The 27,662-nt window shown below is 47.2% G+C and overlaps 1 protein-coding gene across 1 annotated transcript in view; it reads left to right on the forward strand.

The window, feature by feature from the left end:
- The window catches only part of LOC147110641 (uncharacterized), a 180,457-nt gene that overhangs the window by 142,549 nt on the left and 10,246 nt on the right, over positions 1-27,662 (forward strand). The window contains exon 10 of the mRNA XM_086000826.1: positions 5,450-5,647. Coding sequence (XP_085856952.1) covers positions 5,450-5,647 — 198 coding nt within the window. The remainder of the gene's footprint in view (positions 1-5,449; positions 5,648-27,662) is intronic.

Consider the following 27,662-nt stretch of genomic DNA (forward strand, 5'->3'; position numbering starts at 1 on the left):
CAAAGGTGGAGATGTATTTGCAGAGAGTGGGAGTACAATTCATAAGAACATAAGAACATAAGAAATAGGAGCAGGAGTAGGCCAATTGGCCCCTCGAGCCTGCTCCGCCATTCAATAAGATCATGGCTGATCTGATCCTAACCGCCAATCTACTATCACTGAACCATCTCCTGAATCTAACAGAATTAGACACGTGAAATAGGAGCAGGATCAGGCTACATGGCCCCTGGGCCCGCTCCGCTACCCACAGGGCCATGACTGATCCGAACCTAGACTCATGTCCAAATTCCTGCCCGTTCCCCATAACCCTTTATTCCCTTTACTTCTAGGAAACTGTCTATTTCTGTTTTAAATTTATGTAATGATGTAGCTTCTACAGCTTTTTGGGGCAACATATTCCATGGACCTACCACCCTCTGAGTGAAGTAGTTCCTCCTCATCTCAGTTTTGAAAGAGCAGCCCCTTATTCTAAGACTATGCCCCCTAGTTCTAGTTTCACCCATCATCTGGTACATCCTCCCCGCATCCACCCGATCCAACCCCTTCACCATCTTATATGTTTCAATAAGATCGCCTCTCTTCTGAACTCCAATGAGTAGAGTCCCAATCTACTCAACCTCTCCTCATATGTCCATCCCCTCATCCCCGGGATTAACCGAGTGAACCTTCTTTGTACTGACTCGAGAGCAAGTATGTCTTTTCTTATGTATGGACACCAAAATTGTACGCAGTATTCCAGGTGCGGTCTCACCAATACCTTGTACAACTGAAGCAATACCTCCCTATTTTTATATTCTATCCCCCTAGCAATGAAAGTCAACATTCCATTGGCCTTCTTAATCACTTGCTGCACCTGCATACTAACCTTTTGAGTTTCGTGCACCAGGACCCCCAGATCCCTTTGTACTTCAGTACTTTCCAGTTTCTTGCCATTAAGATAATAACTTGCTCTACGATTTTTCCTGCCAAAGTGCATAACCTCACACTTTCCAGTATTGTATTCCATCTGCCAAATCTCTGCCCACTTACTTAGCCTGTCTATGTCCCCTTGCAGGTTTTTAATGTCCTCCTCACTCACTACTTTCCCTCCCATCTTAGTATCATCTGCAAACTTTGATATGTTACACTCGGTCCCCTCCTCCAAATCGTTAATATAGATTGTAAAGAGTTGGGGACCCAGCACTGACCCCTGTGGAACACCACTAGTTACTGATTGCCAGTCCGAGAATGAACCATTTATCCCAACTCTCTGCTTTCTGTTAGATAGCCAATCCTCTATCCATGCCAGAATATTACCCCCAATCCCGTGATTTTTTATCTTAAGCAATAATCTTTTGTGTGGCACCTTGTCAAATGCCTTTTGGAAGTCTAAATACACTACGTCCACTGGTTCCCCTTTATCCACCCTATATGTTACTTCCTCAAAGAACTCCAGCAAATTTGTCAAACATGACTTCCCCTTCATAAAACCATGCTGACTTTGTCCTATTAAATTATGATTATCCAAATGTCCTGTTACTGTCTCCTTAATAATGGACTCCAATATTTTACCTACTACAGATGTTAGGCTAACTGGTCTATAGTTTCCAGCCTTCTGTCTACTGCCCTTTTTAAATAAGGGCGTTACATTAGCAGTTTTCCAGTCTGCTGTGACTTTTGCTGATTCCAGGGAGTTTTGGAAAATTATTACCAATGCATCCACAATCCCTACCGCCACTTCCCTCAAGACCCTAGGATGTAAGCCATCAGGTCCAGGTGATTTATCCGCCTTGAGTCCCATTATTTTACCGAGTACCACTTCCTTAGTGATTTTGATCGTGTTTAGCTCCCCCCCCCCATAGCCCCCTGTTTGTCCAGTGTTGGGATATTCGTAGTGTCTTCTACTGTAAAGACTGATACAAAATATTCATTCAGTGTTTTTGCCATCTCCATATTTCCCACCATTAATTTCCCGGTCTCATCCACTAAGGGACCAACATTTACTTTAGCCACCCTTTTTCTTTTTATATAACTATAAAAACTCTTACTATCTGTTTTTATATTTTTTGCTAATTTACTTTCATAATCTATCTTCCCTTTCTTAATCAATCTTTTTGTTACTTTTTGCTGTCTTTTAAAGTTTTCCCAATCCAGGGATGTTGGCTGACCTCGGAGTTTTTGAAGACTGGCCAGATTCTTGAGGAAATGCTTCATTTGGACATAGCAGAACAGACTGGCCTAGAAATTCAGTTGGCTGCGCCAGGCGCTAACGCCAAAAAAGGGCTATATTTCCGTCGATAAAGCCTTAGCGCCGGAATGCAGACCGATCTGCGCCGACGCCCAAATTCATTTGAGATTTAGCGCCGGCGCAAAGTGTTAGCGCCCGCTCGGGTGCGCGCGCAGCTTATGACGTCATATCCTCGCGCAACGCTGTTTTAGCGCCCCAACCCGGAAATTGAGTGGCGCCCGCCCAATGTGGGCGTGGCGCTATTAGGAATTGTAAAATGGAACGTTGCAGAGGCCCTGTGGGCCTCGGGGAGCGCAAATTAAAGGGCACCTCCACTGACCTATAAAGCCCAGCCATTTTGGTGCAATGACTTCACTGCTTTGGATTTCTACACAGAGACCAAGGGACAGAGATTCCAGATTTGGGACAAGATAGGAGAGGCCTTTCTGGCTTCTGGCCAGTGCTTTGACATTTGACTCTTGCTGATTTCACTGTTGCGACCTTGATTATGGGGGCTGCATGGGGGGCCAACATTGAGTTGCAGCATTATGTGCGGAGGGCTCGCAGACGCTGTGAGAGACGGGCAGCCATGCATAGACACAGAAGGGCCATCAGGCGTCGCCAACGTAGGCCTTACGCACCCAGGCAATACCGGCAGCAGGTGTCCTATGTCACCATGTCTGCGGCACTTTGTGTAAAGAGGCTGCACTTCAGAAGGGAGGTGGTTGGAGAGATCTGCCAGCTGCTTCACGCAGATTTGCAGCCACAGCTCATGTCCAGGACGTCTCTCTCGGTGGAAGTGAAGGTCACGGTGGCTCTCAGCTTTTATGCAAGCGGCTCGTTCCAAGCCGCTGCTGGGGACATTGCGAACATCTCCCAGTTCGCCGTACATCGCTGCATCCGGCAGGTCACCGATGCACTGTTCGCGAGGAGACACCAGTTCATCTCCTTCCCCATGACCCAACAGAGGCAGCAGCAGCGTGCAGTGGGATTTGGCAGGATCGCGGGCTTCCCCATGGTGCAGGGCGCCATTGACTGCACGCATGTGGCTATGTGGGCACCTATAGACAATCCCGAGGTTTACCGCAACCGCAAGGGCTACCATTCCCTCAATGTGCAGCTGGTGTGTGACCACAGGCAGCGCATCCTAGCTGTAAATGCCCGCTTCCCAGGAAGCAGCCACGATGCTTTTATCCTGCGCCAGACTACTGTGGCTGACATGTTCCAGGCACAGCCTCCACCAAGGGGATGGCTTATCGGGGACAAGGGCTACCCTTTGTGCACATGGCTCATGACCCCGCTCCGCGCGCCCAGGACCCCAGCGGAGGACTCATACAACGAAAGCCATCAAGCAACAAGGAACGTCATAGAGCAAACCATAGGCGTCCTCAAGCAACGCTTCCGCTGCCTGGATCGCTCCGACGGCTCTCTACAGTATTCGCCGGATAGAGTGTCCCAGTTCGTCGTCGTGTGCTGCATGCTGCACAACCTGGCTATCCGCCGGACGCAGGCACTGCCACCTGACATTGCACCACCACCTGAGGAGGACGAGCAGGAGGACCATCAGGAGGAGGAGGGGGAGGAGGAGGAGGAGCAGGCCAGGAGGGGGCCAGAAGGCCCAAGGGCCGTACGCCGGGGGCTTATTGCTCGACACTTCTAGGCCCGCTGTGAGGGAATGGCCTGTGGGAATGAGCGCACCTGAAGGCGGACGCAGGAGTCCAGCGACGCTCTCCTCCAGAGCACTTAGAGCCTGGTAGTGGGGCCGTCCACCACCGGTCTCCAGCCGGCTGCGCGCATTTCTTGCCAGCTTGGCCTGCAAGAGAAAGGACGGACTCTAAGTACAGTGTGGTGCCCTGTTGCTGTGTGTACTGCCTCCCATGGTGGAATAGCCTGGCCAGTGTGGTCAGTGCAGAAAGTGCTGCTGATGATCATGCCAGTGGCATTGCTGCGTGAGGAGGGCTGCCCATTATGCCTTTGAGGTCCCTTTGCCCATAGTGTGAGGCTCACATGCAAGGATGAGGAGGTCAGTGGAAAGGGTACTCACCTTCACCAGCCGACAGAGGTCATTGAACTTTTTGCGGCACTGGTCCGCAGTCCTGGGCACATCTGAGTTTGAGGAGACCCTGCGTGCGATGCTCCTCCAGGCTTTCCTGAACTCTCTCCTGGGAGCCTTTCTGCCATTGTCCGGGCACAAGATGGGTCTTCTCTCCTGGACAGCATCAATCAGCACCCTCAGTGCATGGTCTGAGAAGCGCTGGGCTCTTTCACGGGCCATCTCCATCTGTTCTGGCGCTATTTTGTCCCACCAGCACTGTTGAGGCCTAGCAGCAGGGCTCCAGTGTGCAGGGCGTGGCAGCAGTCAAAGTTGACCCTTCCCCCTTTAAGAGCAGGCCGGCGTCAGGGTGTCTGCTGTCAAGCAACACATGACCGCACCTGCGCTGCGCCCGGCATCGGCGTTATCAGGCCGCAGCGCCGGTTTAGCACCGGAACCGAGCATTGCAACGCCGGTTTCAGCGCTCGCCAAAACTCTTGGCCAAATCCACTGAATTTCGGCGCGGTTGCCTGCAGTTTCCGGCGGGCGCTAAATTTACCGAACGCCCGACTTTAGCGCCCCAAAACTGTGCAAACTGAACTTCTAGGCCACTGTGTTGCGAAAGTTTGCCTGCAAGTTGTTGGAAGGACATCATCTGGCTTTGGTTGAGGAGTTGGTGCCAGGTTAAGAACCCACCAGTGGGAGTTTCCTATTGCGCCACATTGGGGAATGATCCAGTATGACCCTGAGGAATTTTCAGAGACACAACCCTCTTTCCAGGCTGATAGGTGACTGTTATTGTGGAGTGTTCTTGAACCCCTTTCAGCCTTTTCTGGGCTTCTATGAAGAGCAGGTTATATAGGGGGATTGGCTAGAAGCCCCGGTCTCCATGCCCATCCATAGACTGGGTGGACAGAGAAATTCCATGATGATTCGCTGAAGTTGAGCCATACAATATCAGTCCATGAGATTAGGAAAACAGTCCTCCTCCATGCCTGGGGAATTTTAAGTGTCTGTGCATGGAAACCTGGAGACTTGTCTGTTAAGGTAATGGACATACTGGACAAGGACCCTAACAGGTAGCATCTGAAACAGAAGAGGCAGCAGAGTACATTCATGTTTATTGTGGTGTCCAGCTTAGCATGTATGCTGGTCACGGTGTGGCAGAAATTTATTTTCTATCTGAGATTTTGAATCCTTCTGTTTTGCAGGTTATGGTTGGTACTTAGAAGATGTTATTATAAAGAATTGCTCAAATTCAGCTCCAACATATGTATTTCACTGTAACATGTGGCTTTCATCGCAAGCTTATGATGAGCTCACCTTCCAGAAGTTCATGCCTTATTTTGGACAAAATCTTGATGATGGAGAAAATGTCCAGAAAGTCAGTGAGTCAATAGGACGGAAAGGTAATGGCTTTATAAATTACATGTTGGGGTCATATTCTGTTATTATATGGCCTTATCAAATTATTTTGATCAGGATTCTCTTCCCATTAGCAGGTTTGCAGCGGGGTGGTCCTACCACCCACTGATTTAGGGCTGCTGCTAGTCTGCCTTAATGTCATCCCAGAATCCTCATTAGTTAAGCTGGGTGGTTTGGAAGCCAGAAAACCACCCTTTATTGGCTTATCACTGCTGGGAGGGAGGGTAATACAATTCTCATGCAGCCTTTAAAAGGCTGCAGGCAGTTAAATGGCAACATCATTTCTCAGCAAAATGGCAGAAGGAGCAGTAGCCTCGGTGGTGTCAGCAGCTGGAAGAGCCTCCAGATTGCGGCAGTGAAGTTGCTGACAGAAGTGTGGGCACTGAGATTCCATCGAAGGCTGTGCAGACAGTCTACAGGGAGGTGGCAGAGGCGGTCAGTGTAATCTCCACCACTCCCAAGAACTAACACACAGTACAGGAAGAGGTTCAATGACCAAGGATGGCCAAGGTAAGTCAAGGCTGTGCTGCCCATATACATCCTCTACACTGAGACAGTTTCACTCACCTCTTTACCTCTCTCCATGACACACACACACCTGTAAAAATTGTTTTCTTTCTTTTCAAAGGAGAAAAAGGCATACAGTTAGCACCTCCGAAGGACAATCGAGAGAGGATCACCATCACTGAAAACCTTGAGAGGAGGTATTAGATCTAAAGGCAGAAGGACCTGTAGGAGGGTGAGGTTGGAGTTGGAATAGCAACAGAAAGTTGGTAAAGGCTAGGCAAGGCTCATCATATGTAGTTTCAGTTTCACGTGCTTTCTGAAAGTATTGCAATGCACTTCCACTTAACTGCTATTTCTTCAGTGGCAAATTGTCACTGTGTGCTCAGGTAAACAAGCTGTTCTGTCTTTTATATCATAGGGGCTGCCTTGGACAAAGAGGTCAGCCACTCCAACCACCACCTGAATACTTTCAGATCAACAGCTGCTGCCACGTTCTCACCAACTCTGTCCTGTCCTGGCACTTTACCTGTGAAAGCACCAGGATAGAATTGGCAACTCGTGAGGAATTGGGAGACAGTCATAGGGTTGGCACTAGGTGAATCATTGAGCACTAGTGAGAATGAGGATCTCAGAGTGAAAGGGAGGGACAGTGCCATTCTTCTATCGAGGGGAGAGAAATGACCACCCTTAACTGAGGAGCCTAGTAGGGACCCCGATCTCAGGGTACCCAGTCTTCAAAAGAACAATGGTTCAGGAGCACGATCTCATGTGCAGGCAGTAGAGATAATTTCCAAGCATGTAGTTGTGATGTTGAATCACTGGGAGGTGTCCACTATCCGCATCTACAACATGTTGCAGGATATTTCACCTGACCTGCAGAACACCCTGGAGACTGTGACAGCTGGGAAATTGTTGCAGCATCAAGATGCCAGGAAGAACTTCTAAGGATATCAGTGGCTTCCGGAGTGACATCTACCAATGCTTCAATAGATGAACAGCACACTTTCACAGAGCTTCCAAGACCTCCCTGGTACTATTAGTTTTGTGATGACACCGACTAGTAGCACTTCTAAGTCTGTGCCGAGTACAACTGGGCTGCAAGGAGAGGGCACCGATGTCACTGTCTCTCCGAGAGTTGCAGTGAGCCTGTTTCCTTGAGGCTCCTCCAGTTCCTTCACGAGGGAACTTCAGACATGGGCCTGGCACCCCCTTGCTAGTATCAGTGCCAGGCTACCAGAAGCTGGAACCTGAGATGAGAGTTGCTTCAGGTCTCTAAAGCTTCATTTCATCATTACAGATCCAAACAGAGAAACAATCAAACATTAAACAAATAACATGTTGTTTTGACAGTTCTTTAAAGGGAAATCTGAATACTGGTTTATATATTGGTGTAGTTCTATATTTCCTTAGTATGTAATTCACAGGAGGGTACACATGTTTCCCTACATTACAACAGTGACTACACTTCAAAAAGATACTTATTTGGCTGTGAAGCACTTTGGGCCATCCTGATGTTGTGAAAGATGCTATACAAATACAAGTTCTTTCTTACATAAAGGCAAAGGCACGGTTGTGCATATTTGCACAATAGTTTTACATGCTTTAGGATCAGGGCAGCCATATGCATGGAGTAATTTTGAATATGAATGTCTTTCTTAATATTTCTACATGATTAAGCCATGGCCTGCTTACTGTGGCAATTGCTATATAGCAGAGGTTCCCAAACTGGGCGACGCAGTCCCTTGAGTGGAGGGTGTGGGGGGTGGGGAGGGGCCCAATAAGGATATGGGTGTAACAAAGAGATAGCCAGTTGTAACTTGCTGGCAAGTAATTCAAGTAATTTTCTCAATTAGTGGCACTGTAGCACTCTCCTCAGTTTTCTCAGGCTGTTTCTCAGCTTGTCCCCACCTGGTTTGAACTCGGGAACGGATTCCAGGAGCTGGTTGAACGGAGGTGACGGTGGCGGGCCAGCCTTCGCACAATGCAGCACGTCGGAGAAAAGGCCCCATTGATAGCTCGAGCCGCACTGCACTCTGGGGGATTGAGTCACCTGACTCCATGTTTCGGCCAATAGTGACTGGCCGGAGGGCGGAACCTTTAAAATGCACGGGAGAAGCCGAGGGCACGGTGAGAGCTGGTGGGTGAGTGGATTTACTTTACCTCAGATCACTATGGTGCTTCGTGTTTTTTTCTACTGAATAAGGGAAGCTCTAAATTCTCCCACCGGGAAGAGGTTTCTGAAACCTTCTGAGACAGAGGGTGTTTCACACCTTATATGGAAAATCTCAGTCTGTTTGGAACAGATTTAAAATTGAGAAATTAAAAGTTAGGGTATTCGGGACGAGTTTAGATGGTACAGCACTAATGCCAGAACACACGCAAGATTCAAGATTCGGTGTAAAAGTGAAAATGGCATTGTCTCTATGCGTATTCCACTAGCAGAGCAACAAAGTCATCATGCCAGGTTTCTTGAAATGCGGCCTGGCTATTTTGCTGTGCTCCCACCCTGTGTGTCCACGGACGAGGTTTAGAAAATGGTCACCCTATGTGTACTGGCCGCGCTAGACGTGCTCCTATCTAGCTATCCAGCAAGTTAAACACTCTATTCAAAATAATTCTTCTGAAGCCGTTTGCTGTTTGAAGCCTTTACTTGAACAAATTTGTGAAACTGTAAACAAAGACAAAGTATGTTTTGTACATAAACTGAGTACTACACATTCGATATTACACAAGATATAAACATATTTACAACAGTAGAATGGACTAATTGTATAACTAACTAACATTTGAACTAACTTCTGTAACTATTAAATATTAACCTTTTATAAACATAGTATTATCAAAATATTACTCTGACAACATTGCTATTATGCTAAGAACCAAAGATACTCACAGATATTGCGCTTGGCCTAACATATGAAATCAGATTACATTAGATTGTAAATGGAACCTCTCATAGCAGATTCTCCATTACTCAAGTCAGGTTCTTCCTGGCAAAACTGCTTCCTGGGGTCAACAGGAAGAAAGGTAGGAAGGTCAAATGACCCCTCACAGGAAGAAAGGAACAAAGGTCAAATGACCTCACACAGGAAGAAAGATCAGATGACCTTTCCAGCATACAACTGTTAACACAATAACCGCCACCAGAGGGTGCTATTGCATGTAAAAATGTCCAGAATGTCACATAATGTCCATCGGTCCAGAATACTCCCCGTCTGGGGTCATTAACGACTCCACATAGTCCGAACTCTACTTGTCACTGGAGTCCTCTGGCGACAAAAGAAGAACCACCTCAGAGGCGGTCCGTTGGTGTCGACGATAGGATGCAGCTTCCGTAGACTGCGGTGAGGGGGTAGGTTGCGTTCTGCTACGCACAGTTCCAATCTGGGTATGGTGAGGTCTGGCTGGGGCGCCAACTTGCCTCTATCAAAGACGAAGCCGATTTTGCTTTGTCCTTCTTGAGTGGTGACCTTCAGATAAGCTACACTTGCAATGGCCTTAGCGGATGCGTCTGCAAAGACACAAAGCTCTTTGAATTGGGCATTTAAGGGAGAGAAAGACGAATAGCAGCGAGGTATTTGGATCTCCTGTAAGTCTTGGAGTGAGTCTCTCCATCTGTCCCACTCTGCTACCATCTCTTCAGGGAGAGGTGAATCCCACTCTTCAGCGCGTGTGGAGAGTTCCCTGAGGAGCAGCCTGCCTTGTATGGTGACAGGGGCTAAGAAGCCAAGAGGGTCGTATAGGCTGTTGACTGTAGAGAGCACTCCTCTACGTGTGAAGGGTTTCTTGGCGTCTAGGACTTGGAACGTGAATGTGTCTGTTGCTATGTTCCACGACACCCCTAGGCTACGCTGTAGGGGGAGGTCATCAGTGAAGAGGTCTAGGTCCTTGACGTCCTTAGCACGATCTTCAGGGGGGAATGCCTCCATCACTGCTGGTCTGTTAGAGGCTATCTTATGCAGCCTGAGGTTGGATAGTGCAAGTAGTTCCTGGGCTCGTCCGAGGGTACTGATGGCCTCTGCTTCGGTCGGGAATGACTTCAGTGCGTCGTCGACATAGAACTCTCGTTCGATGAACCCTCTCACATCACTGCCAAAGTCGTCGTCTTCTTCCTTGGCAGCCCTCCTTAGTCCGCATATGGCGACAGCAGGGGACGGGCTATTCCCAAAGACATGGACACGCATTCTGTAGTCCACAATGTCTCTATTAGGGTCATTGTCCCGATACCACAGGAAGCGGAGGAAGTCTCTGTGGTCTTCTCTCACCACGAAGCAATGAAACATGTGCTGGATATCGGCAGTGATGGCGACGGGCTCTTTCCTGAATCTCATGAGCACTCCCAAGAGGCTGTTGTTAAGATCGGGCCCTGTGAGGAGTACGTCGTTGAGAGAGATGCCCTGATATGGTGCACTGGAGTCAAACACCACGCGGATCTATCTACTGCATGGGGTAAGGTAGCTTGGACGACCATTCTCCAAGATGGAAGTCTTGAGTGTGCTCACCTGAGATGGCTTGTTCTCTAGTGTGCGACGTCCTACAGGGTACACATTAGCGAGGCATATCTTGGAGCATGCTCTTGCGCTCACTCCTTCGCCACACACCTCGGTGCACCTGGATGTAATCTCTGGACCGGCAGCTCCCTCTCTCTCCCCGCCGTGCTCTGAAGCGGGAGGAGGCAACTCTGACTCCCAAGGAGCTGGGCCTGGGTGTAGTGCTGAAACGTGCCGATCACTTTCACATTCAGTGCATTTTGCATCCACCTTGCAGTTCTTGGCGAGATGGCTCGTGGAAGAGCAGCACTTGAAACATATAGAGTTCTCTTTAAGATATTGTTTCCGATCTTCCAGGGACATCTCCCTGAAGCCTCTGCACTTCTTTAAAGGATGGGGCTTGTTGTGGATAGGGCATTGTTTGCTCATATCCTCAGGTTTCTTCTGAATCTTTGTGTGCTCAGTTGAGGACACTTGCATTCTGTGGACAGATATTGGTGTCTTTCCATGTCTGTCGAACTTGTCTCTTCTGGCAAGTGCTGGGTGGGAGGAGAAGAAGTTGAAGCTGGGGTCGTTCCTGGCTTTGGCTTCTTTACGGATGAATTTAACGAACGCCGAGAATGGTGGGAATGCCACGTTGTGCTTTAGCTTGAACTTTGATCCAAACGTTATCCACTTCTCCTGCAGGTTAAATGGAAGCTTCTCAATGATGGGACTTACCCCTCTGGAAGTGTCTAAGTACGATAGACCGGGTAGGTAGCCGTCCTGCTTTGCGGCTTCGAGTTCCGACAGCAGATCTCCAAGGTCGCGGAGCTTCTGGGGTTCCTTACTCGTCAACCTCGGAAAGTTCTCCAACCTGTCAAAGAGAGCCCTTTCAATGGCTTCGGGCGAGCCGTAGCTTTCTTCCAGCCTCACCCAAGCCTTCTTCAACCCCTCTGGCAGCTGCCCCACATTGGCCGCTTTTATCCTGCAGGCCTGTCCGGCGGACTCTGGGCCAAGCCATTTGATAAGGAGGCCGAGCTCTTCTCCTGCCGACAGGTCTAAGCCCGATATGGCATCGTGGAAGCAGAACTTCCAAGCCCGATAATTCTCCGGCCTGTCATCAAACTTGATTAACCCCGAAGTCACCAGCTGGGTGCGTGCAAGGTATTTGGCGAGGTCGTAGGTGCTGGGACCTGTGCCAGGGTTGCCTTGGCTGGGGGCTCTGTTGGGGGTCTCAAGGAACCGAGAGGGGATTTGCCTCTGACTTTCTCTATTCGGCGTCCTATTCCTTTGCACCATGTCTTCCGTTCTGCTGGCGGAGACTCTGCGGCTTGAGGCACGCCGTCTGCTTTGACCTTGGTTGGCAACTTGTGGCATGTTATACAAAGTGTTTGCATCTGTAGAGATGTGCGGGCCTCCATCCCTTTCTCCTGTAAACTGTATGTCGGCATGGTCGCTCACGTAATCTATGGTGCGCTGTCGTGGACTCTGCCACGGAACGGGAATTAAAGGTTTGTAAGCTGACTCGGGATCAGCTCCCTCCAAAATTGCCTCGAATACTTGTGTCTCGGCTAATGCAGCATCTATCTCTTTTTGTTGCTGCAGAGCGTCTAATGTGGCTTGGAGACGGGCCTGTTCAGCCTGGCGTTCCACTTGGTGATGGGCCTGTTCCGCTTGGAATTCAGCTTGGAGTCGGGCCTGTTCTGCTTGGAGTCGGGCCTGTTCTGCTTGGAGCCGGGCCTGTTCTGCTTGGGGTTCAGCTTGGAGACAGGCCTGTCTTACTTTTATTTCTATTTCACTGTCCGTATGCGCAGCTCTGGCTTGAGCTGCTACTAGCTTAGCCCGTGCTTTGGCGATGGCTATGCTTACTCTAGAACCACCCGATAACCGTGAACCAACTTGCGATCTGTAGTAACCGGAGCTTATAGACCGATTGTCACGTTCTACAGTTTCGTCTGCCTGTTTAAGGTCTTCTACTTGCTGCAAAGCATTTTCGTTATTATCTTCTGACATGTTGATGTGAGGTAGATGTGCTCTACGAGGTTAAGGCTTACTCTGGGTTCCTCCTGCTCCGCTCTTCACAGCTAGCCGTATTGCTATCTTTTCACTGATATCTTTTCACTGATATCTTTTCACTGATATCTTTTCACTGTACTGGCCACGCTAGACGTGCTCCTATCTAGCTATCCAGCAAGTTAAACACTCTATTCAAAATAATTCTTCTGAAGCCGTTTGCTGTTTGAAGCCTTTACTTGAACAAATTTGTGAAACTGTAAACAAAGACAAAGTATGTTTTGTACATAAACTGAGTACTACACATTCGATATTACACAAGATATAAACATATTTACAACAGTAGAATGGACTAATTGTATAACTAACTAACATTTGAACTAACTTCTGTAACTATTAAATATTAACCTTTTATAAACATAGTATTATCAAAATATTACTCTGACAACATTGCTATTATGGCTAAGGAACAAAGATACTCACAGATATTGCGCTTGGCCTAACATATGAAATCAGATTACATTAGATTGTAAATGGAACCTCTCATAGCAGATTCTCCATTACTCAAGTCAGGTTCTTCCTGGCAAAACTGCTTCCTGGGGTCAACAGGAAGAAAGGTAGGAAGGTCAAATGACCTCTCACAGGAAGAAAGGAACAAAGGTCAAATTACCTCACACAGGAAGAAAGGAACAAAGGTCAAATGACCTCACACAGGAAGAAAGATCAGATGACCTTGCCAGCATACAACTGTTAACACAATAACTGCCACCAGAGGGTGCTATTGCATGTAAAAATGTCCAGAATGGCACATAATGTCCATCGGTCCAGAACACTATGCTTGGATTTTGTGTTGCTGCTTGCTGGCATCATCTTAAATTGAGAAATAAATTAATAATTACATCTACACTCATGGGTCATTGATGTTTGCACAAAAAATTTAAACTTGTATTTAACCTCCTCCAAAGCAACCCAACGATTCATTACAACAACAATTTGCATTTATACGGTGCCTTTAACGTAGTAAAACGTCCTAAGGTACTTCACAGTTGCGTAATCAGACACAAATTGACAGCAAGTCGAAGAAAGAGACATTAGGGCAGGTGACCAAAAGCTTGGTCAAAGAGGTTGGTTTTAAGGAGGAGAGAGAGGCCAAGAGTTTTAGAGCGGGAAATCCAGAGCTTAGGGCCTAGATGGATGAAGGCACGGCCACCAATAGTGGGGTGACGGTGGGGGGTGCAGTGCACAAGAGGCCAGAGTTGGATGAACATGGCCATCTTGGAGGGATGTAGGGCTGGAGGAGGTTAGAGATAGGGAGGGCAAGGCCATCGATGGATTTGAAATTGAGAATGAGAATTTTAAAATTGAGGGGTTGGTGGTCTGGAGCCAATGTAGGTCAATGAGTACAAGGGTGATGGGTGAACGGGATGTGGTGCGAGTTTTGGATGAGCTCAAGTTTGTGGAGTGTGGAAGATTGGAGGCCGGCTAGGAGAGCATAATCGAGTCTGGAGGTAACAAAAACATGGATGAGGATTTCAGCAGCAGATGGGCTGAGGCAGGGACAGAGACGGGCGATATTACGGAGGTGGAAGTAGACAGTCTTGGTGATGGAGAGGATATGGAGTCTCCCTGTTCCATCTCCAAACACCCTGATCACAGACCAATTCTAGTGCCGTCTGGAGAGGATTGTTCTTCCTGCACCCAGTTTGCATCCCCAACCCGAAGAGAGGTGTGGCTCACAGTTTTCCTTTCAGTGAAGTTGCTTACACTGTCATAATGACTGGGTAATTGCTTGCATCTGCCCATGCGTCGCTGGCGTTACTTTGGCAGAAATGTGCTGGAAACTGTCTACACATGTAAATCTGTGAAATCTTCCAGCCAGTGAGTTCTAATGATATGATTGAACTTCATCTTAAAACTCAAAAGTGTAAGAGGGCAGAATTAAAACAGTTAAAGTGGCAAAACTGTTGACGAATCCTGAGTTGTACACTAACAATAAAAATACTGGCCATGAAATTGTGGTTGGAGGCGTACCTCTGGAGTACGCCTCTGACCCGTGAAACATTTCTGAACTTACCTCCAGGCTCCCAGGCTGCAGAGAGTTCGGGTCTCGGGCCTCCAGGCGGACATCAGCGTAAAGGCCCACTGATCCCAGGGACGCAGGCTGTTTGAAAGCTTCCCTGGGATTATGTGGGCCAGACCCTCCAATCACAAAGGAGGATTCAATTGCAGTCATTTCCGAACGGAATCCCCTAATGACATACAATGGAATCACCAAATAATTAAACAATTTACACAATTATAATAAACATAAATGTTCTGATTTTCAAATTTAATTAAAAGTTCCTTCATTACACCAAATACAATAAAAATTTAATTTTTTGAAAAATATTTTAAACATTTTAATCCAAGCCAATATTTGCATCAATGAATTTTAACTTTTTGTGCATCATTTTTTATTTTTAAATGTTTCATTTAAGGTTTATAATAACCCTTACACTGATGAATGCCTGCTTTTACCAGGCATAAGAGTTTCGTGGGCAATTTCTGGGCAGTTGTTGGGCAAATAGCCCAACTCTGCGGCAGCAAAACTTATTTTACTTTCGGTTCAGTAGATCTGTCAATACGCAAGCGCATGCGGAAACCCGGGAGTTGCGGGGCCTTTCAGAAGGGTTATGATGGCTCTGAGGCTCTGCACGCTTAGATCAACTATCAGATATCAGCAGGTTGCATTACTTAGTAATTTCAGGGCCATCGTATCTTAGGAAGAGGAGGGAGGGGCACACATGGGATATGAATCTCCAAAGAGGTGCTCAGCCAAAAAAGTTTGGGAACCACTTCTATATAGAAAATATAATGTTAAATCTCAGGGTTATTCTCATTTCTTTTGTACTTGTGATGGTACATGTGACCTTAACAACCAGAAGTGAATGTTGAATATGCAGTGAATATACAGTCTAATAATTGAAATTAATTGTGTCTCAAAATGGTCTTATTAAAAAGTAGAATAACCATTAACAATGTATCTAGCCTTTGTTAAGTTAATTTTCAGATTAAATACTCTTGTTGCAGAAGCAATTGCATAAAATAGTTTCACCTTTTGAAGTATTGTTTTCTTGATACCTGATAGCTTAAATTAGCTAAGTGTAGAATGTGTGGCCACCTCTTGCAAAGGACAAACAGTAACTTGTTCATACATCAGACTGTTAAATGTTCTTTGACAGATTGCACAGATTAGTGTATCATTACTAAATAACGCAACCTGCTGATATTTGATAGTTGATATAAGCGTGCAGAGGCTCAGAGCAATGCCACATTTCAGCAGAGCTATCAACACTTTTTGTTGCTGGAGATTCTTCCAGTGATTAGTCATTCTCAGCATATAGTAAAATGAGATCAGTGTCCTTTTACATGTCAAATGAGTTATACAAAGAGCTTCTAAAGTTTAAAGTAATTTCCTGGGAGATATTTATAGACTAAAACAAAGAACAGTATTATTTCTTATTTTAAATAAAGATTTGCAACATCCCAAATTAGACTTGACAGACTTTTTTGGGAGGACTTTAAAAAAAGAAAATTATTACTAAAAATGTTTTACATTAGTAATTCTGACATTCTGTCAAGCCATATTGTGTTTGATGTGATAACTTGTGTGCTAATGAGTCTATTGCATTCATCATCATAACATGCAGTGCTATAAAAAGGAAGGTCAAGCTGCTAGAGGTACGGGACAGTTGCTTGGTTAATATTGTTAACTAAATATTTGAAATGGCAGAATTGGCAGAGGAACAGGAGTACTCTGTTTCTTTATATATTTTTTCCTTAATGGCTTTTTTTTAAAGAGCAAAATATACGAAGTCATTTTAAGTCACTAAACAAAGAAGATTATGCTGTGAACAGGTGGGAACTCGCAGCAGCCGAATCCTACACTAATTAGATTCAAGATCTTAGCCCTTGCAAAGGAGAAGGATATCGGCCTGGATTTTCCAATCCTATCACCGATGACGATCCATTAAAATGCATGAATTCCACTCAGAAAACCTGAGTCATAAAAACTGTTTATTATTGTAATTATAGCTATATTATAAATTCTTACACTTACCACAGCTTAAGGAAGATTTTTGCATTTACTCTTTGATAGTAAGAGTCATTTCTCAAACGTGTCTAATGCTTATTTAACTAATCACCCTGCACCCTCTCCGTCCCCACCACCCCCCCCCGACCTCCCCCCGGCTTTCTTGGGTCACCCCAGATTATTTCTATTCCTTGGGAAAAAGAACTAACAAGAAACTGTTCCCAAACCTCAATCAGTGTTACGCTCTGATTTTCTCCTTGCTTGGTGACGTCCACAACAGCATGGCTCTAATCAGGATATCCACATAGGGAAGATTATGGGCACAAATCCACATCCTACCACACTATTGTGTAGTATGTTGGGCTCCCAACATATTGGCCTGGATTTTGCGGTCAGTAGAGAGCCGTTCATTACGCTTACAACTGCCCACAGATCTTTCGCGGCAACTTGCAGTAATTAGAGAGCCATTTCAGCAGGTCATCTGGGACCTGTGTGAACAGGCAAGCAACAACGTGTATATTCAACCAATCAAACTGAAGAATCCTTGCTGAGTCTAAACCAAGAAGTGTAAGTTAGAATATTTAATTTGATATAAATTCATGTACCTCTCTTGGCATTCTCCGAAGGGTCCATTGAGCCACTCATTGCAGCCTCCTTATGAGCAGCAACCCCAACTGTCCCATCCTACTCTCTTGCTGACCTTCCCACCCAGCGCACCGGCTGGGGGCTAATCTTGTCAATCCGCCTCGTCCAACTCACCACTCCCAGTGCTAACCCTGTAGACTCTGGCAGTGGATGAGCTATCACCGCCCCTCTCCGCATCTCTGTCTAAATGTAGGTTCACTTGACATCCATGAGCTTATTGTGGATGATTACTTCGACATCATGGCCTTGACGGAAACCTGGCTGAGGGATGATTACAACTTCCCCTAAATGAAGCCTCCCTGCCTGGCTATACCTTCCACCGCTTGCCCCGCCCAGACCATTGAGGGGACAGGGTTGCTCTTATCACTAAATCACACCTTGGTCTGTCCCCCTATTCCTCTGGCACTTTCTCCTCCTTTGAGCCTCTCATATTGTTCCATCCCTCTCACCTCTCATTTAAAATCCTTGTTCTCTAACGCCCACCCAAGTACCATAAAAGTTTTCTCATCGAGATATCTTCGCTGCTTTCCTCCCTCAGCCTCTGCAGCAACGACTTCTCATCCTCTGTGATTTCAACCTCCATCTCAATTCATCATGCTCTCTCTCTCATCTGAGTTCACTGCCCTCCTATCCTCCTTTAATCTCTCCCTCCGTGTAAATTCCCCAACCCATATTCATGGCCACCAACTTGACCCTGTCATCTCATGTAGCCTCGCTACTCCCATCGTGTCAATCACAGTTAAGGCCATCTCTGACCACTTCCTTGTATCGCTCTCCACCCACATCCCCCTTCCCCTCCCAATCTTACTTCCTCCTGTGTCCGCCCCTGGAAAAAACTCTCTCCTAATTCACTTGCAACTGCACTATTAAAATCCCAACTGTCTAGCCTTTGTCCCTCCATTCACCACGACATTTCTGCAGCTACTGATCTGCTCAACCACACCCTCACCTCCACCTTGGATGCCCTAGTCCCCATTAAAACCATTGCTCTCTCTCACTCTGGCCATTACCCCTGGTACGGACATCATCTCCGCTCCCTGAAGTCCAAATGACATAGACTTGAAGGGCCATGATCTTATTGAATGGTGGAGCAGGCTCGAGGGGCTAAATGGCCTACTCCTGCTCCTATTTCTTATGTTCTTATATGGTTTAAACAACTGGTAAGGGGTATGGGGAGAAAGCAGGGACCGGGTACTGAATTTGGATGATCAGCCATGATCGCATTGAATGGCGGAGCAGGCTCGAGGGGCCGAATGGCCTACTTCTGCTCCTATCTTCTATGTTTCTATGTTTAGCCATTCACTGCCAACTCTGGCTGGACCACATAAAGTACTTGATGTGCCTTCAATAACCACAAAACTAGAAGTTATAGACTTTAACAAGTTGGCTTTTAATCACTAAGATCAGAGCTAACATCTCAACACACTGACTGGCTCACAGGAATGAGTCATACAGATGATGGGATCTTTATGTAAGAGAAGTCAGGGGCGGAGCCAAGAGCTAAGACCTGGAACCCTCCAGGTTAGTCAGGAAAGAGGAAGTGAAACTATACACCGTGTGGGGGAGGGTAATATACATGAGTGCAAAACGAATACAGGCAAGAACGAATACAGGCAAGACAAACAGATTTCATTACATTCACCCCTTCTTTAGATTTAGTCCATCGGGGTGATGTTTCTTAAAAGTTGGTATAAGTGAGTCTGTCAGGAGGTTTTGCGGTTCTCAGTGATCGGCGCAAAGCCGGTTGGGGTGCCTCTAGGGGAGTGGATTCTGGTTCCTCCGCTGTCCGGGCCTCCGCAGTGTCTTCCAGGTTATCTGCAGTGTCCTCCAGGTTAAAGTTGGGTATTGATACCTCCGGGCGTCCTGTCTCTTTTTGGTGTAGGTCTTCCTCGGGTAGTCTCTCATCGTTCTCTCCGCTCCCCGAGGGAGCGAGGTCTTTTATGGAAACAGTGTCCTCTCGCCCGTCAGAGTATTCAATATAGGCGTACTGAGGGTTTGCATGGAGGAGCTGTACCTTTTCCACAAGGGTTCCGTTTTATGGCCTCTCACGTGCTTCCGCAATAGTACTGTCCCCGGAGACGTCAGCCACGCGGGTAGAGATATACCCGAGGTCGATTTCCGGGGGAAAATGAACATCTTTTCGTGAGGGGTAGCGTTAGTGGCTGTACATAACAGAGACCTTATGGAGTGGAGCACGTCTGGGAGGACTTCCTGCCAGCGGGAGGTCGGAAGGCCTTTTGACTTTAAGGCTAACGTGACAGCCTTCCAAACAGTAGCATTCTCCCTTTCCACTTGCCCATTACCCCGGGGGTTGTAGCTAGTGGTTCTGCTAGGGGCTATCCCCTTTGAGAGCAAGAACTGGCGCAGTTCGTCACTCATAAATGACGTCACCCTATCGCTGTGTATGTAGCTCGGCATGCCAAACATGCAGAATAGATTACCGAGACACTTGATGACCGTGGCACTGGTCATGTCTGGGCAGGGAATGGTGAAGGGGAAGCGGGAATATTCATCGATGATATTGAGGAAGTATACGTTACGGTCGGCAGAGGGAAGGGGTCCCTTGAAGTCCAGACTTAGGCGCTCGAATGGCCGTGTGGCTTTGATAAGGTGTGCACGGTCAGGCCTGTAGAAACGAGGCTTGCATTCCGCACAGATGTGGCAGGCTCTGGTCATTGCCCTGACTTCCTCGATGGAGTGGGGCAGATTGCGGGACTTTATAAAATGGTATAGTCGGGTGACCCCTGGGTGACAGAGGTCATTGTGGAGACCCTGTAATTTGTCCGTATGAATGCTGGCACACATTCCCCGCGATAGGGCGTCTGCGGGTTCATTAAGGGCTCCCGGCCTGTACATAATATCATAGTCGAACGTGGATAGTTCGATCCTCCACCTGAGTATTTTGTCATTCTTGATTTTCCCCCTTTGTTATTAAACATGAAAGCCACCAACCGCTGGTCGGTGAGCAGGGTGAAACGTTTGCCGGCTAGGTAGTGTCTCCAGTGCCGCACTGCCTCCACTATAGCCTGTGCCTCCTTCTCGACAGAAGAGTGCCTGATTTCAGGTCCCTGAAGGGTTCGGGAGAAGAAGGCCACAGGTCTCCCAGCCTGATTGAGGGTCGCAGCTAAAGCAAAGTCTGATGCATCGCTTTCGACTTGAAAGGGAATGCTTTCATCCACTGCACACAGTGCAGCCCTTTCAATGTCCTGTTTGATACTGGTGAAAGCCTCCCGAGCTTCAGCTGATAGTGGGAAGGACGTCGACTTAATGAGGGGTCGGGCCTTATCAGAGTAATTGGGCACCCATTGGGCATAATACGAAAAAAATCCCAGGCACTTTTTTAAAGCTTTGGGATTGTGTGGCAGGGGCAGTTCCTTTAGGGGGCGTAATCGGTCAGGGTCCGGTCCAATTACCCCATCTTCCACCACACAGCCGAGGATACAGAGACGGGTTGTGTTGAAGACACATTTGTCTTCGTTGTAGGTTAGATTCAGCTTTAGGGCAGTTTTTAAAAATCTCGCAAGATTTAGATCGTGGTCTTGCTGGTTGTGCCCGCAGATAGTGACATTGTCCAGATAGAGGTAGGTAGCTTGTAGTTTATTCTCGTCAACCATGCGGTCCATCTCACGTTGGAAGACCGAGACCCCATTTGTTACCCCGAAGGGCACTCTGAGAAAATGGTAGCGGCGTCCGTTCGCCTCAAAGGCGGTGTATGGGCGGTCCTCCGTTCTAATGGGGAGCTGGTGATACGCGGATTTGAGGTCGATAGTCGAGAAGACTCGGTATTGCGCGATCTGGTTGACCATTTCTGATATGCGGGGTAAAGGGTAGGCGTCCAGCTGGGTATAAATATTAACAGTCTGGCTGTAGTCAATTACCATCCGTTTCTTTTCGCTATTTTTAACTATGACTACTTGGGCACGCCACGGACTGGTACTGCATTCAATAATGCCTTCCCTCAGGAGTCTGTCCACTTCCGCCTTGATAAATTGTCTGTCTTCCAGACTGTACCGTCTACTTTTGGTCGCTATGGGCCTACAGTTCGGAGCGAGATTAGCGAATAAAGAGGGCGGGCTGATTTTTAAGGTTGATAGGCCGCAGACTGTGAGTGGCGGCTGGGACCCACCATATGCTAGCGTGACACTTTCGTGGTGGCACTGGAAGTCCAGGCCCAAGATTACATTAACACAGAGTTCTGGCATCACGAGGAGTTTAAAGTCGTTGTAGTCCATGCCTTTTACAGTCAGTGTTACCACACAGTAGCCCAAAATGTCCGAAGTGTGGGGCTTAGCAGCCATAGCAATTCTGCTCCGTGTAGGGGTTACCGTTAATGAGTGCTGCCATACCAGGCTAGGGTGGATAAAACTCTCGGTACTCCCACAGTCAATTAAACATTTCATTAAATTCCCGTTTACCTGTATGTCCATCATGGATTTTGTCAACGGGTGTGGCCTGGATTGATCCACCGTGATCGAAGCCACTGTTGGGCCCTGGGTGGCCGTTGAGTCGGGAAAAGATGACGGATCCCAAGATGGCGGCCCGCACGGCACGCACGAGGTGGTGACGGAGTTGGAAATCGGATTCCCCCTGCAGACTTTGCTAAAATGCCCCTTTTTCTTACATTTGAAGCATGTAGCGTCTTTCGCTGGGCATCGTTGTCTGGGGTGCTTGGCCTGGCCGCAGAAGTAGCATTTCGGGCCTCGAGACATTGCCGCTGTAGTAGGACTCCTGGGTGAACTTCTGTGTGGGGACTCCGGCGGTGTAGAGCTGGTCTGAGACCTGGATGGGGAAGATGGCTGATTCCAAGATGGCGGCCCGCTTGGCGCGCACGAGGCGGTGAGGGCCGCATGGCCGGAAGAATAAGAGTCAGAGTTTTTCTGGGCCACGTCCAGCGATCGCGCAGTGGCCACTGCCTTTTTTAAGTCCAGGACCTCCTTCTCCAGCAGTCTCTGCCGGATATAATTCCATTTGAGGCCCGTGATGAAGGAATCGCGGACCAATTCATCAGAGTACACGTTGGCCATCACGGCCTTGCAGTTACAGTCCCGGACCAAGTCCTTTAGGCCCTGTAAGAAATCGTCCATTGATTCCTCAGGTCGCTGCCTGCGTGTAGCCAGCAAATGTCTGGCGTACACTTCGTTTACTGGCCTCTGGTATTGGGCCTTCAGGATAGTGATGGCCTCCGTGTAAGAGGTGGCGTCCCGGATGAACGAATAAATCCGATGATTAACGCGAGTAGTCAGTAGACTCAGTTTATCTACCTCGCTAGCGGATGAGGCCCTCGCGAAGAGTTCGAAGCATTTGAGCCAGTGTCCAAATTGATTTGATGCTTCAGCAGAATGTGGATCCAAGTCCAGACGCTCTGGTTTTAGGAGTCGATCCATCCTAGTATTCTTTAGTGATTAAAATTGATGTGCCTTCAATAACCACAAAACTAGAAGTTATAGACTTTAACAAGTTGGCTTTTAATCACTAAGATCAGAGCTAACATCTCAACACACTGGCCTAGAAATTGAGTTTTGGCTTAGCCAGGGCTTTAGCGCCGGAAGTTAGTGCCGGCGCTAAGTCCCCCTGCGCGCGCCAAAAATTCAGCAGTGCCGCGCCCAAACGGCTGCCGGCGCTACTGAAGGGTCTTTGCGGCGGTACATCGGCGCTAACTGCCGTTTCGCGCCGCAATTCCGGCGCTGCGGCACCCGATGCGGTGCGGCAGGCTCGGGAAGTGCAGGCCTCCTCCTTCCCTTAAGGAGGAGCTGCCTGCACCCGATCGCGGCCCGCAAAAATCTTTTAAAAAATGAGCCCGGCACCTCGGACAAGTGCCGGGCTTGCTTCTGTTCCGGGGGGGGGGCGGGGGGAAGTCCGGGGAGGGAGCTGCGGCCAGGCGGCCGGCGGGAAAGCGGCCGGCCGCCGCGGGGCCTTTAATGCGCCGGCGCAAAGACTCGTAAGACTCTGTTGCCAGAGTCTTAGTTGCGGCTGTCACGGGCGAGGCGGCCGCAACTGAATTTCGGCGCTGGGGCCCGTCGGCATGGCAACCGGGACGCTGCGCACACCGATGACGTCATCGGTGCCGGCGCAGCGCTACCGGTCTACCGCGGCGTAAGGGCCCCAGGCAATTTCGGCGCCGGCGCCAAATGCAGCGCTAGGCCCTCTAGCGCCGCAAAATCGGCGCTAAGGGCACTCAATTTCTAGGCCACTGACTGGCTCGCAGGAATGAGTCATACAGATCCTGGGATCTTTATGTAAGAGAAGTCAGGGGCGGAGCCAAGAGCCAAGACCTGGAACCCTCCAGGTTAGTCAGGAAAGAGGAAGTGAAACTATACACCGTGTGGGGGAGGGTAATATACATGAGTGCAAAACGAATACAGGCAAGAACGAATACAGGCAAGACAAACAGATTTCATTACAGTACTATCGGGTCCTGCTCTCTGCCAAAACTTCTCACTATTCCAGGATCTTCCTGGACTGCAAAGATAACCTCCGGCTTCTTTTCTCTACTACAAACTATCTTCTTAAATCCCTCTCCTCTGTCTTCTCCACCCTCACCTCCAACAACAAGTGCAAGGAGCTTATGGACTTCTTTGTCGCTAAGATTGAGACCTTTCGATCAGCTGCCTATGCCACTTCTCTGCCTTCCTCTAGCTCACTGGGCCAAACTTCCTCTCAGGATCCCCCCTCCCCCCCTGCCCTAGCCCTAAACTCACATCTTTCTCTAGTTTTTCTCCTATCTCCCCTCAAGCCCTCACTGATCTCATCTTGTCCATGAGACCCACCTCCTGCTCTCTCTACCCTATTCCCACTAAACTGACCACCCAACTTCCCTTCCTGGCTCCCATGTTAGTTGATATTAACAGTTCTCTCTTCTCAGGTACTGTCCCAATCTCTTTCAAATTTGCCGTCATCACCCCTCGCCTCAAAAAAAGCAACCCTTGACCCCCTCCATCCTTGCAAACTACCACCCCATCACCGACCTCCCTTTCCTTGAATGTGTTGTCACCTCCCAAATCCGTGCCCATCTTTCTCAGAACTCCATGTTTGCATCCCTCTGATCAGGTTTCCACCCCGCCACTGTACCGAAACGGCTCTTATCAATGTCACAAATTACATCCTATGTGACTGTGACAAAGGTGAACTATCCCTCCACATCCTTCTCAACCTGTCTGCAGCCTTTGAAACAGTTAACCACTATATCCTCCTAAAACTCCTCTCCACCCTCATCAGGCTGGGTGGGACTGCACCCGCGTGGTTCCATTCTGATCTATCTAATCGTAGCCAGAGAATCACCTACAATGCCTTCTCTTCCCATTTCCTGTACTGTTACCTCTGGAGTTCCCTAAAGAGCTATCCTTGGCCCCCTCCTATTTCTCATCCACATGCTGCCCCTTGACAACCTCATCCGAAAACACAGTGTAAGTTTCCACATGTACGCTGATGACACCCAGCTCTACTTCACCACCACCTCTCTCGATCCCTCCACTGTCTTTAAATTGTCAGACTGCTTGTCCAACATCCATTACTGGATGAGCAGAAATTTCTTCCAACTAAATATTGGGAAGACCGAAGCCATTGACTTCGGTCCCCGCCACAAACTCTGTTCCCTAGCCACTGATTCCATATCTCTACCTGTCAACTGTTCGCAACCTTGGTGTCATATTTGACCCCGAGATGAGCTTCCAACCACATATCCGCGCCATCACTAGGTGCTTCTATTTCCACCTCTGTAATATCGCCTGACTCCGCCCCTGCCTCAGCTCATCTGCTGCTGAAACCCTCATCCATGCCTTTGTTACCTCAAGACTTGACTATTCCAATACACTCCTGACTGACCTCCCTCTGTAAACTTGAGGTCATCCAAAACTGTGCTGCCCGTGTCCTAACTCGCACCCAAGTCCCTGTGAAGCACAATTTTAGTACATTAATGGCGCTATATAAATACAAGTTGTTGTTGTTGTACAGAAAGCAAAATAAAAAGAGAGGGAAAGAACGATGGGATTAATAGAGAAAGATAAAAGAGACAGAAAGAAAGAGTACAAAAAATGTTTTATTTAAAAAAAAATTTAAACTCAACAATAGTTAAAATCTGAAGGAATGAAATTCCACACTTGCAAAACTAAATTTTCAGTGCCAGAGAGTTTGTTTGATAGTAATTAAGACCGTTAAAAGTTCACTTACTGATGAATGGACAAGCCCTAATTTTCTCTGCTCTGCTTAGTGGATATCTAGTGGGTAAGTACCACAACTTCACCTCCTTCATGGGCCGGATTTTCCAACCCCTATGGGTGCGTGCGAGGTGTGTACGCGCCCGTAGCGGCCGCGCAAGTGCCACTTTTAGGCATGCGAAACGCACGCGCTGAAAACTGGCACTTGCGATCTGTCAATTGACAGATCATCCGCATGCCCAAGAAAAGTCCCTCTGCGGGTGAAAGTTGCGCTTTTTGCACAACTTCCGTCACTGAGAGACCATAGAATTTTTACGCCTGGTAAAAGCAGGCATAAGGCCTGCTTTTACCAGCATAAGAGTTTAAAATAACATTAAAATAATTTTTATTCAATCATTTAAACATTTAAAAACCTGTGCAATAAGTTCAGGTTATTTTTAGCCCCTTTAAAGCATTTAAAAAAAAATTTTAATTAAATTTTTGTTTAAAATATTTAATTAAATGGCATTTTAATTAATTTTATATATGTAATGGTTTTTCTTTATTTATTTCAGTGTGTTGGTGCATTTTTGTAGTCATCCCCATTCATACTTTTGACAGTTCTGTGCGTATGGACCTGTCAAAAGTATGAAGGGGGATTTCCTTCTTCCATTGGTTCGCCTGGCCCATGTGATCCCAGGGGTGCTTGCGAACCACATGTGCCCCTGGGATACCTGGGCCTCTGCGCATTTCGAAGAGGAGAGACCCAGGATTGCAAGCCTCAGTATCTACAGAACCAGCAGGTAAGTTCGTAGATTTTTTCCCGATCAGAGGCATCCGCCCACAGGAAGCCTCCGATCGGAAATTCAGGACCCATGTGTTGTAATGCCGAATCTCTCGGCAAGGTACCAGTGTAGCGGAGCAGGGCAACTCAGACAGCAACTTCCTGATTTCCGCATTTAACCGTGCATGTGTGGATGCCGGAAGTTGCTGTCTGATTTACTCCAGAATAACGGTGAGCACTGATAGCCTCACCATCATTCCTACTGCAAAATCCGGGCCATTTTGTCACCCAGCTTAATTCTTTTTAAATTACTTTATTTCCTGTTTTCTATTTATGAGCCCAGAAATGACTGTTGGCAATATTAATGGATGAATGCTTAACATATACACTTGATTTTACTTTGCTATTTTAACACTCGTTCATCTATTTAATTTAAATGGGTTAATGCCTTCCAATGAAACAGCAGACAAACAAATGTCTTACAAGTACATTGTGTTCATTCGCTAAAATCGCTAGGCTAATTGTTGTTTTACATATATAACAGAAAACATTTCAAAGCATACTTAAAGAAAGTAAAATAACAGATGCTTATGTTGACTTTATGTGTAATATTATGTGAATTCTAATATTTTAAAGAAACTATGAATTGTTTTTCAATTTGTAATCTGTTGCTCGATTTTAATTAATTTTCACTTCACATTCTTGAAATGATAACCTGACAGACAAGTCACACATTGTAGTAACCTGGGAGGTTATGAGTAACCTGATCCACCAGGTGGTGCTGTGGCAATTGGTCTCCTGAGTTAAGTCTGGTCTGTACTGGTTGTACTCTTTGTTTTTGCTGCCTCATGGCAGAAGCTTTTATGTGCAAGTGTTGATTAAACCACGTTACGGAGTTAACCTGTGTCCGTCTCCATCTATGGCCACCTCAAGATACCACACACATACTGGAATTTTACACTTGAAGGGCGAGGTTATTGTAAACAGCCATTACAAATATAGCGCGTTGACCTTTGTGACATACAAGTGATGTACATCCAGGCAGCAGATATACTGAGAATTTTCTGTTATTATTTCAACTCTAGCCCAGCGCCAACATGAAAATAGCAACCTTAAATCCTTCCAACCTCTGCATAAATACTTCCAGAGCTTTAGTCCACAAAAGGTAGTTGGTTAACTCCTTCAATGTGTTTCCCCTCCATAAATGTATAGTTGCTGCCATGATTTTGCGTAATCAGTGCCTTTGCAAAGTACTGTGCCATCAAAAATGTAATAAATTGGGTTATTGATTTTACCATCATTCAAAATAAGTGGTTGTATTAAATAGTTCCTAATTACCACTCTTGTGTATGATAAAATGTATTGTTCTTGTGT

Source organism: Somniosus microcephalus, chromosome 11 (assembly GCF_052327205.1).
Source record: "Somniosus microcephalus isolate GS21.2 chromosome 11, FLI_Smic_1.0, whole genome shotgun sequence".
In the NCBI taxonomy this organism is placed as follows: domain Eukaryota; kingdom Metazoa; phylum Chordata; class Chondrichthyes; order Squaliformes; family Somniosidae; genus Somniosus; species Somniosus microcephalus.